Below are 11,407 nucleotides of genomic sequence, written 5' to 3'. Positions count from 1 at the left end.
GCATCAAACCTTGAGTATGAGGCAGTGGAGCAGGTTGCCCAGAGAAGTTATGGATGTCCCATTCCTGGAAGTGTTCAGGGACAGGTTGAACAGATCTTGCAGCAATCTGGTGTAGTGGAAGGTGTCCTTGCCCATGGAAAAGGGCTTTGGAACTGGATGATCTTTAGGGTTGCTTCCAACCCAAAGCATTCTGAGCCTACGCATGGTTCTACTCAATTCATGTTTCTTTGGGCCTCCAGTGACTCCACCTGCAGTCAGTCAAGGCTTAGGCTGTATCTTCATTAGCAAGTAACAACCTGTACTAGGGGCAGAGCTGGAGAGCAAAATGGCTGGTGCCAAAAGACTGACATATTTGAAGGTTTCGTTTCAGCCTAGAAATAAACTTTCCTATTCCAGCCCAGACCCTGGTCTGGTCCAGCTGAATAGCCATTAAAGAGATCAAATGCAGTTAGAGGCATTCTAAGAGCTATTTCTTGCTGGAGTTTTGCTGTAAGTGAATTCAGTTTGTGCACTGAGGACACTGCACAAACAAGCCAGATCTTGGCAAGTGCTCTGCTAGTTTGAGAAGCATAGAAGAGCTTTTTGTTAAATATTAAGGTAATAAAATCCCATTTTTTATATAGTTGGTGCAGTGCTCCTGTTGGGTTACATTTCAAAGCATTAATTCACAGAACACTTAAGATCAATCAGTACATATAATAATCTTGAAATAATTATTCTAGATTCTGCCTTCCCCTGTTTTTCAGGTGCAGAAGTCTTCTTGATGTGATATCCAAGAGAGCCATTGCTAAAATTATTACGGTTGCATAGCAACCTCAATGTGATAAATAAGTGGCTTTAAAAAGTCCTATGCTGTCTATTTCTTTCCCAACAGAACCCAAAGAGTTTCTTACCTCTGCACCTAATAAAACTCTTGAAGAAAAACATATGCAATTTTTACCACTAAAGAAGTTTCTTTATTCAAATATCTTGTTATTTCTAGGCACTATCACCAAATTACTGCACCAAGTTATTTTCAAGTACGCATTATTCTAGCATTGTAACTTCTCTGCAAACACCACCAAGCCCCATCTTGTCTCCCCTGCTTGGGTCATCAGCTGAAAGCACAACAAAAATAGTCTGAAGGTAGAAATTAACCAATATAGCACTCATAATCCAGCTGTAATTTCCAAAAGCATTAGGTTTTTTTAAACAGCCAGAAAAGTCTTCCCTACAGAAACAAAACTAAACATGGACAAACCCAAACATGCAACTTATATATTCCCAGTTTGTTTTATTTTCATGGAATGCTAATTTAGTTACAATCTGTCAGTTCATAACTACTGAAATGTGACATTAATTCTTCTCCAATGCTATAGAACTGTCTTGATTTATATAGTTTTAAAACAATCTTATTTTACAATAGTTGAGGTCTCTGGTGGTTTTTAAGCTCTGATGCTTAAGCACACAGCAAGCTATAAACCTTAGGTTTTATATTTATACATATATTCTATGTATTCAGACAACTGCTGTAAGTTATCTATAACTTAATATTTATAAAAAGTGCATATACTGGTACATATGCACATCTAGAAACACACTTTTATACTGCCTCCCTTTTTTATAAAAAGCTGCATAACATACAGCATATTATTCTCACTCACTGCTATTAAAGTCTTTTACTATCTTTGTTACACAACTTTAATTCAATTACCTCAAACTGAATGTAGGTATTTCTATGTGTATTTTCTCCTAAAGAAAAAAAGTCCTCCCTATTCCTTTAAGAAGCTTTAAATCATGCATCAGTTTAGTACACAGTCACTTTTAGCATGGATTTTAGAATCCTAGACAATGTAAAATCTACTCCTGGAAAATGTCTGTCTGTATATTTAATTTCTTCTTTTAGTTACAAAAAATATATAGGATTGAAACTTATGGAATACATGCATCTCTCAAAGTGGCTATAGTCTAGCCTTATAGATAAATTAAAAAAGTACACCCCTGCTAACAGGATGCAAACATGGCCTCAAATAGGCCATTACCTGTATTTAATAGAGCTCATTACATTAAAAAGTTCAAGTCAGCTGTTCTCACAAGATGGTGTCAAAAGACTGAAGAGCATGATATATATATAGTCAATATACAAAGGTGGGTGCACAGGCCTAGTGCCATTCCATTCTTTAATACTTCCAAGGCTTCTAGGCTTTACCTCTGGTGATGTAAGTCCTGAAATGATCTGAATGAAAGCTTAAGTTGAAAACTGCTTTTTAAATACACCATAAAAGCAAGTTGTGTTTAAAAGAAAAATGTACACTGGACAACCTGAAGTACTCACTGAAACAACTGTACAAAACTATTATAGATACAGAAAGAAATAATGGTGGACTTAACTGCAAACACAAGTAACACTTGTTAACAGATGTAAAAACCTGCTTTAAAATTCTTCTACCAAGTAAGAATTTGCAGCTGTTTAGAACAAGTAAAATTCAAACCACCTCACAATGTTTACATTTAAAGTTTTTATACAGTGCAAACGTTTAAGACAGAATAACTTCCCAGTGAAACAGCTGACACTACTTCATGCCAGTCTTTTGAAGATTCTTCTTTCAGTAAGTCTATTTACACATTAAGCTAAAGGTTCACTCTATATGCTTTGAAGTTTGCTGAATATCAGCAGAAAAATATGTGAACTAGCAGCAGTTGTATTACAAATATGTGGTGGTTACTTTAATGAATGCATAAAGTTTTCAAGACTGTATTCAGTGTCATACTGCTCTTGATCCCATAGTTCTCCAAGGTTTTCGAGTACTGATTTCATTGATGCTTTCCCAGAAGAGGTAGAGGTATCTGCTTTTTCAGTTTTGCCATCCTTAACAAAAAAAAAAATTCCTGTTAATATACAGAATAATGTTTTCAAGGATCTAATAAATTCTTCTAATAAAGTCTGATAATTCTTCTGGGGAAATAACACTTCCTCCTGTTGTTCAGAGAGCTGTCTACTATTCATCAGTCCAACTTAAGCGTTCGTGTGATTAAATTTTACATTTCAAAGCAAAGCTTTTCCCTAAGCTGACTCTATTTTTGGTAGGTATTTGTAAAACTCTTTCTTTACCTTGTCAAGAGTGAACAGATCAAGAAGCTGCTCTGTTCCCATGCTCTGTAGGCTTGCATTTTCTTGGCTGATCACTGTATTTGCAATATTCATTTTGAACTTTTGAAGACCCATGATCTTCTCTTCCAGAGTTCCTCTGGTTATCAGGCGATATACATTAACAACACGTTTCTGAAAGAAAAAAAGCATACTTAGCTAGAGAGTATCATCTTAGGTATTCAGGAAACCATAAGCTTTTAGTGTTTCTCATGGACAGTCTAGAAGCAGTTTGGCTTGGAGCTACCCTTCAGTAACTGTGCTCAGTCTGACAGACATTAGATGGAAAGCACGAGACTATGCCACTATAGAGTAGAAGCATCTTCAGTTGCCTCTGTACTCTGAAAGAATTCACTGATTTTTACAGCTCTAGGGGAAGACTACCAGCAGTCATTCTTGCCCTGTCTTGCACCAGAGAAGGACAACCCTGTGGGCTGTCCCTTCAGTTCCTTGTCTCAGTCCTCAGTCATCTCTTCCTCCACCAAAGGGTGATTCTTCTCTGGCCTCTCCCCAGCAGCTCAGGAAGTACAGAAGAGAAGACTTACCAAGTTGGGAGCAGAATAAGGAAGTATGCACTTCAGCAGCTGGCATATTTGCAAGAAATAAGTATGAATGGAAGCTTGGTAGAAACCTACAGATGTCACTTTGTTATACATTAGAAGCTCTCTCAAGAAAGTTCAGCAAGAGAAAAGCCACCCTTATGTGAAATGAAGAGGTTTTCACCTGCCCAATGCGATGTGCCCGATCCATGGCTTGCAGGTCTCTCATTGGGTTCCAGTCATGTTCCACAAACACAACTGTGTCAGCCCCTGTCAAGTTAAGTCCCAGTCCACCAACATGAGTGGTGAGCAAAAGAACATCTATAGACGGGTCATTATTAAACCTGCATACAAGAAAAAGTTAAGTCTGGTAAGTTTCATTTCAATAAAGAATTTATGAACCTCATCTGCTCTGAGACAGACAAAAAAACCAATTTTGCACCATGTAAACAATACAGTTCATCAAAGCTGGCCTCATGCTGGTTATGAGGGATAATGCATACCGGGAAACAATGGAATGTCTCTGCCCAGCAGGAATGCTGCCATCGAGTCGTAAGTAGGTAACTGAAGGTAGCTGAGGTCTGAGAAGGTCATGCTCCACTATATCCAACATACTCTTCAGCTGACAGAAGATAAGCACTCTGTGCTGGGCCACAACTGCTTCTGTACCACTTTCTGAAGATCCACCATTCCCCAAACCACAGTCTAGCAGCAGCTTTAAGTAAAAGAACATTAAAGTGTGTCATTAAAATGACTGTAGAGCTCATGTAAATATTGACATTCGTTGATTATCAAAAGTAGAAATTAGAGAAACAAACTGCAGAAGGAAGTATCTAAATGACAGTCACAAACAACAAGAAGGCAAAGTTTAGCTTCCCTGTCAAACTATGAAAAACTTAAGTCATTAAAAAATTTTAAAAATACCATTTTCTTCACGCACTGAAATTCTATTGTAAGTAAAGCTATGGCAATGCAATCTAATTTTATCAAGGAAGTAGTCTCCTGTGTAATAAAAATGAAAAAAAAATCTGCAACAAGAGGGACAAGAATAAAATAAAAATAAAATAAAAAGTAGTAAGGTTTTTCATATGCCAGCAAGTTATATAAACATCATTGCCATGAAGGTTGTGTTTCCCCCTCCCTCTTAAAATATTAGGGGAAATAGGGCATATCCCTGAAACACCCTTGCATTCTTTTTAATTTACTACTTAATTTTATTTCAAAGAGTTTCCCTATTGATGAAATCTTAAATAAAACACCCTAAGCTGTAGCAGCAGTAGAGACATTTGGGGGATTTAAGGCACAACACATGTCCACTTACTTGTTTCAAAGCAGACAGCTTAGGTGCATGTTGGATATCTCGAAGGGATGAATTCTGAGCTGCAAGCTGCTCTGTAATTCTCTTGTATTCTGGATGTTGGGTTGTGAGCACTAATGCTGGATGGTTGCAGAGCTTCCGTAAGTACTGCAATGCCTTTAATTATTTAAAAAATAATTATTTATCATTAAATAAGAAATAATTATTAAATAAGAAATAATTATTTATTATGATTATCATTAATTATTTAAGACATGAAGTTCAAAGAAATAATAAGCAAGAACACAGTTACAGAAAACGGATTAACATCACTCTGCCACATTCCACAATCTGGACTTTATGGTATATTTTCATCCAAGTTACACAGTTAAAACCTGCATTTCAAATTGTATCCAAACACTGTTTCTCTCATTATGATCTTGGTCCCTTTCAGGAAAAATGCAAGGATTACCATTTCCCACACTTTCATTTGAGTCTGCAGTAGAGGAAATGGGTTTAGGAGCAGTTTGAGAATAATTGTTTCCAATTAACCAAGAGTTAATCTTCAATTCTAAAAGATCATGAACCTTCATAAATTCAGATCTACTCTTAAGGAAACATTTTGTTCATGTTTTAGAATCTTAATGTTGAAGTGCAAGAGCTGATGCGATCAGAAATTCTTCCCTCATTCTGAGGTTTTGCTCTCTCAGTACTTAGTTTTTACAAGATCCACAAAATAGCGGAACACCAACCGAGCAGATCACATTAAAAATACGAGGCAGTGTTATGCTTCATAAGACACAAACCCCCAATTTAAACATAACAGCTATACTTCACATTCCAGCCATAAATACTCTACTTAGATCATATGACCACAAATGTCTAAGTTTACTATTCTGATTTTCATTTTTTACTAAACCTATAAATACAGTTACCAAAAATGTATGTACTAGGTAATAAAAATTACTTAAAAAAATCTGTACCTGAAATACATGACCTGTAGATTTAAGCTTTGGTTTTTCAGTTTCTTCATTCAGTGAAATTGAAGAAACAGTTTCATCAATATCACATTTGGCACGAGACTTGGCAAAATCTTCATAAAGCTGAACCTACAGACCAGACAAGAGAACGTGTTTTTTCTGACAGAAGATAGCCCTATTCAGAGTTTAGTTTCAAGTTAAAATTCTGAATTATCATACATCAAGAAAGCTATTTCATATGTAACACAAGATAAATATTAATAACAGAATGTCTTGCCATTTATTTTCTTTCAACTTGGAAAGTGTTACTGAAAAACAATCTGCAGATGCCTACATGTTGTTCCTGATCAATGCCCAAAATAAAGCCCAAGAAATACTCTATTACTACAGGACTGGAATTAGTGTTTTTAACACATACTACAAAATTCTTTTAGTACATCCAGAAAACGTCAGAGCTGATATCAGATTGACACAGGAATACAGAATTCATGCCTTTGTTGTCTTAACTGTGCTGAAAAATGAACTTTAAGCCACCTTTTAAGCATACCTGTAGAGGACTGAGAATACAGTAATAATCTTGAATAATTTTGGGTGGAAGATCTTGCAGCACATCCTCTTTCATTCTCCTTAGCAGGAATGGCAGGACTTGGCGGTGCAGAGCTTCCATTGCAAGTACCCCTAGTGAGGGCAACAGCACCAGTGTTTTAGAAGAAAAACATTTTTCAAAACATTCAGCTCCCCCTCAATCTCTGATGTTAGAAATAACCTCACTTCTTTTTGTTAGCAGCTCTCATTTAAAAGGCTAAAACAAAAACCCAAAGATTAAACATGTGATCCTTACCAGCCTCTTGTTCTCGACTGGAGCTTCGGGCATCTCTGCTTGCCAGGATTGGTTTGCCGTAACGAGCTGCAAATTGGCGTTCAGTGCCCAAGAATCCTGGCATTAGGAAGTCAAACAACGACCACAACTCTAAGACGTTGTTCTGAACATAAAAGAAACATTTGATGAAATATTTTCATAAGTACTAAGTTGTTGCAAGGTATCTGAGAATATTTCCATACGTATTTAAAACCCTACAAACCTCATGCTACGAGTGAGTCCCCAGCTCCTGGAGTTTGGTGGCTCTTTCATCTTATCTGAGTAACAGAAATACCTTGGCATGCACTTGAATGTATAAATGGACTTCCCACTGTGTCCAGTGCCTTAAGCCACACTCAGAGTTTTCCTGGTTAACAAAACCCAGGACACACCACTGCTCTCAGTCCTGGGTGAGACAGATATTGCACAGCCATGTCATTTGGACAAAGCTCAAAATCTGGAGATCTTAGAATTGAGTTTCCTGCTAGTTTTACTTGAGGCATAGGGAAATGATCTCTTCCTTGCCCAACACTTGAAGAGGAAGTGGGAGAGAAAGTCTTGCCGCCAACTTTTGAACCCCATTAATACCATAAAACTTGCATTTATTTCCCTATGCACATGTATACCAGGAGAGGAAAATGATGTCATTTTGAGCACTTAAAAATTAAAAGCTGTTTTACAATGTATACTTTGAACAAGATGATTGTTAAAAGGTACAATAAATCTGAGTGCAAGATAGACCTATCTTGTTTGTTTTCTATTATTCATCCAAAATAGAAAATCAATTACCTGGATTGGTGTCCCAGAAAGTATTATCCTGTAATTAGCAGTCAGCTGTTTTACTGCTTTTGACAGCTTTGTTTTTCCATTTTTTATTACATGGCCTTCATCAAGAATGCAATAATTAAACTTAATATTTCTAGAAAAGAAGAACACAGACTTAAGTAGCATTTAAAATTCGAAGCTATTAAAAACCTCAGAAAACAAGCCAATTCTTACCTGAAGAAGTCAATGTCATTTCTTACAACATCATATGAAGCCACTATGAGATTGTGTCTTTTCACCTGGTGTTGCAATCTTAAGAAAAAAATGAGGAGTTAATTGAAGTGTTCCTTACATGTTATTATTTCAGCCTTTAAAGATACCACCACAAGTATTCCCATGCCCACAAACTATGCTTCAGTAGTAGTAGTAAAGTAAATGGAAAAATTCCATGTGTGATATTTTACTCTAAACCAGTTATAAATGCAAGATGGGTTACCTTGCTCTCTCAGTAGGAGGTCCTGTATAGTGCAATGGATTAAGATACTCTTTTGAGCAAAATTTGCCCACTTCATCCACCCAGTGTCCTGTGAGTGTAGGAGGACACACCACCAAGGAGGGAAGAGGAACACTGTCCACCAGTTTTGTTCTTGCATATTCCTGAGCCCTTAAAGAGCACAAAATAGAGTTTAAAAAGACTGTTTTTCACAGAAGAATTGAGGTGGGAAGGGACCTGTGGAGGCCACCTGGTCCAACCCCCCTATCCAAGCACAGCCACCTACAGTCACAGCTGCCCAGGACTATGTCCAGATTCATTACCACACAAGACCTATCACTAAAGTCTAAGACAGAATGTGATTTGTTTAAGCTTACCTGAGGCAATGATCACCTGCAAGAATGCAAATGGATTGTAAAGTTTTTCCTAAGCCCATGTCATCACAAAGAATTCCATGAAGTTTGTACTTATTGAGAAATGCAAGCCAGTTCACTCCATCCTGAAATCAGAAAAGAAGGAGAGTGCCTCAAGTAAAACCTGGCTTTTTGCTAGTTGAGCTTCAGTTCACACATCCATATGTTGAATGACCCAGCACTGCCAACCTAGGAGCTGGTTTCCCACCACACATACATCTACTACAGCCCATTCATTGAAAGCAGGGGGAATAAAGGGAAAAACAAACAACCAAATGGTACAATCAGGCCTGGCTTTGCAGTGGTGGGCTGCCAGAGTCATTGTTAGCAAGGCACAGCCCACTGGCCATTCCCAGAAAAAAAGGCAAAATCCAGAAAGGGGAAAAATATCACCAGAACAGTATAAGAACATGCATTACTTTGTTTGTTCTTCCTTACTCAGAGTCTAAGATAGACACTGCACAACTGAAACCAAACACTCAAAAAATCCACAAGAAAAATGTATCTGAAGAACTCCTACTACCCCACGTAGTACCTCAAGAACTCCTACTATCCCATGAAACCATATCAAACCGGAACTTTAAAAATAAAAGTATAAGCTGTTACCTGCTGGTATTTTCTGAGCTCTGCTTTGATTGGTACTGGAATTTCATAGTTTTCCAGTTTTTTTCCATCCAGTAATTGTTCCAGAAAGTGACGTTCTTTAGCCTTCATTCTGATTAATTCTTCAGACATGTTTGGTGGGTCTGGTATACCAGCCTAGGGTAGCATTTTTAAAGCAGTCATGTAAGGGCTATAGAACTTAACTTCCACACAGAGGAGAACAACTTAAACCTCATACTACTCAGACATTTTAAACACACAGTAAAGATCTGCAGTCTTCGCAACTCTATGATTCTAAACTCAGAATTTAAATACTATATTTAGCTATACTTGTCTGATTACTTGCAGGTCAACACATGCAGAGTTGTAAGGTGCAAGAGACAAATCCTGCCCTGAAAGGACCAATTGAAAAGATTGATAAAAATTACACAAGAGATAGAAAATTCTGGTCACGCTTCTAAGATTCTACAAAGACCCTCTAACCAGAGGGTTTATCTGGCTGGCTAGAGAATCCTGTGACACCCACTCCTCTTGAGCCACAAGCTACCATCTAAAGTTTGATGGATTTTTCTCCTACTTAATAGAATTAGATTTAAAGTGATACTGAAACCCATAGGATGAATTCAAACATTTCGAAACTTTTGGGAGAAAAAAAAAAACAAAAAAACCCTGAACCTCTCTAGGTTTGTAACAGCAGACCTTTACTTCCTAAGTACTTGCCATACCAGGCCAGAAGCCCAAAGAAGGCATTTGGGGCCCAAATATGCTAATTCTTCCTTGCTAATAACATGCAGCAGCAGCAGATTTTCCCACCATCACATCTGTCATCCCATTTTTCTGGGCCTCTTCCATCTTTACCCATCTTACTAATCATTTACAGAGGGCTCCTGGCTAAAAAAACCCTCTGTCAAATAATTCCACTGTGCTTGTGGTTAGTAAGGAAGGGGGATGTTAGTACTGCCCCATATGATATTGAAGTACACACATACACAGAGACAGCAGCCTCCTTGTTCAAATGCTCTGCCTACACTCCCTTTTAGGAGAGCTTACCTGCAGTATGAACACTATGGCAGGTAATTTGGTTCAAACATGTTGTCAGCTTGCAGCAGAATTGCTTATGAATACAAGTTTGATCAAGTTGAACCATTTATTTTACAATCCTTCTCTCAGTCATACTTTCATTTTTATGGTTGCAGGAATTATCAATTTGAGCATAAAGATGCAGAAAACAGAGCACAGTTAAGTTTCCCCAACTCACTCATAATGCTATTTATTGTTAAATAAAATACTGTTCCATGGCAATACAAGTATTTTCTCTCACTATTAATCTGCTTCACTCTGTGCTTACATATTTAATGTACTTCAATATCTGATACTGAACTTAACCAGAAAGGGAAATTTGAAGGCATTTCTTCCATACTAAGGAAAAGAAATATGAAGTGATCATGCATATGCATGCAATTAATAAAAACAAATACAGTATGTTTTAAGAAATTCTCACTAACTTTATTAAAATAGCTTTAACCCTCCCCCAAGCCCTGAGCTATGAGCATTCCACAGGAATATGTATCCTGTGTATTCCACAGGACCATGTTTAAGATGCATATGAAGAAGGGCCCTGGTGCAAATGGCACTGCAATGAACATGCTAGAAATTAAGTTCTTTGCTCACTTTCAACTTGTTGAACATCTCAGTGTAAGCACACAAAGTAAGTGCGCTCCTGTTAAGGCAGATCACTACTTATCAAATTCTGAGGTTCTATCATGCCAAATTGAAAGTGAGAGAATAAAAAATGCATTAAGCTGACAAATTGTTTTTCATTATTTTTGTGGAAATTCTAAACTGTCTTCTATTACCATCTGGTGGTCACATTAAGTTACCTAGAAGCATTATAGTCCTTGAGGCACAACATCAGAAGTTGTCTGAGGTATGCAGGTTGTAGGAGGAATGAAAGACTGAAGCAGATCTGTACTGATTAAACACTACTGCATCATAACATACAATATTTTGCCTAAATATGTAGGGTGGTGCTTTTTCATTTTAAGAACTAGTAATAAGTGACCCTACTTATCCCCACACTATTTCTATTACTGTTATTTTTGATTTTGCTTTTAAACCAGTATTGCTTTTGTGCATTTCTCGACAACATACTCAACACACATACCTAAGGAGAGTGCACACAGAACGCCTAAAACTTGTAAACCCAAACAAAGAAAAGCAGCATTACACACAAAATTAATAAATCTACTGTTTAATTTTATGTATACAGCTGACATGAGTGTCATATAAAGAGAAATTTTACTTTAACATTAAATTAGAAAATTGCTAGCA

At 37.2% G+C, this 11,407-nt stretch overlaps 1 protein-coding gene across 2 annotated transcripts in view; it reads right to left on the bottom strand.

Annotated features, from left to right (window-relative positions):
- Positions 1–933: 933 nt before the first annotated feature.
- The window catches only part of BTAF1 (B-TFIID TATA-box binding protein associated factor 1), a 43,440-nt gene continuing 32,966 nt past the window's right edge, over positions 934–11,407 (bottom strand). For both annotated transcript variants that reach the window (XM_053949536.1, XM_053949535.1), the window contains exons 26-38: positions 9,080–9,232; positions 8,438–8,559; positions 8,064–8,231; positions 7,802–7,879; positions 7,592–7,721; positions 6,785–6,926; positions 6,491–6,621; positions 5,947–6,072; positions 4,988–5,140; positions 4,170–4,381; positions 3,851–4,010; positions 3,092–3,262; positions 934–2,848 (exon numbers count right to left, since the gene is read on the bottom strand). In XM_053949536.1, coding sequence (XP_053805511.1) covers positions 2,702–2,848; positions 3,092–3,262; positions 3,851–4,010; positions 4,170–4,381; positions 4,988–5,140; positions 5,947–6,072; positions 6,491–6,621; positions 6,785–6,926; positions 7,592–7,721; positions 7,802–7,879; positions 8,064–8,231; positions 8,438–8,559; positions 9,080–9,232 — 1,893 coding nt within the window. In that variant the 3' untranslated portion in view covers positions 934–2,701. The remainder of the gene's footprint in view (positions 2,849–3,091; positions 3,263–3,850; positions 4,011–4,169; positions 4,382–4,987; positions 5,141–5,946; positions 6,073–6,490; positions 6,622–6,784; positions 6,927–7,591; positions 7,722–7,801; positions 7,880–8,063; positions 8,232–8,437; positions 8,560–9,079; positions 9,233–11,407) is intronic.

The sequence above is a fragment of the Vidua chalybeata genome, chromosome 8 (assembly GCF_026979565.1).
Source record: "Vidua chalybeata isolate OUT-0048 chromosome 8, bVidCha1 merged haplotype, whole genome shotgun sequence".
NCBI classification, from domain to species: domain Eukaryota; kingdom Metazoa; phylum Chordata; class Aves; order Passeriformes; family Viduidae; genus Vidua; species Vidua chalybeata.
This window is presented reverse-complemented; position numbering and strand designations above follow the sequence as displayed.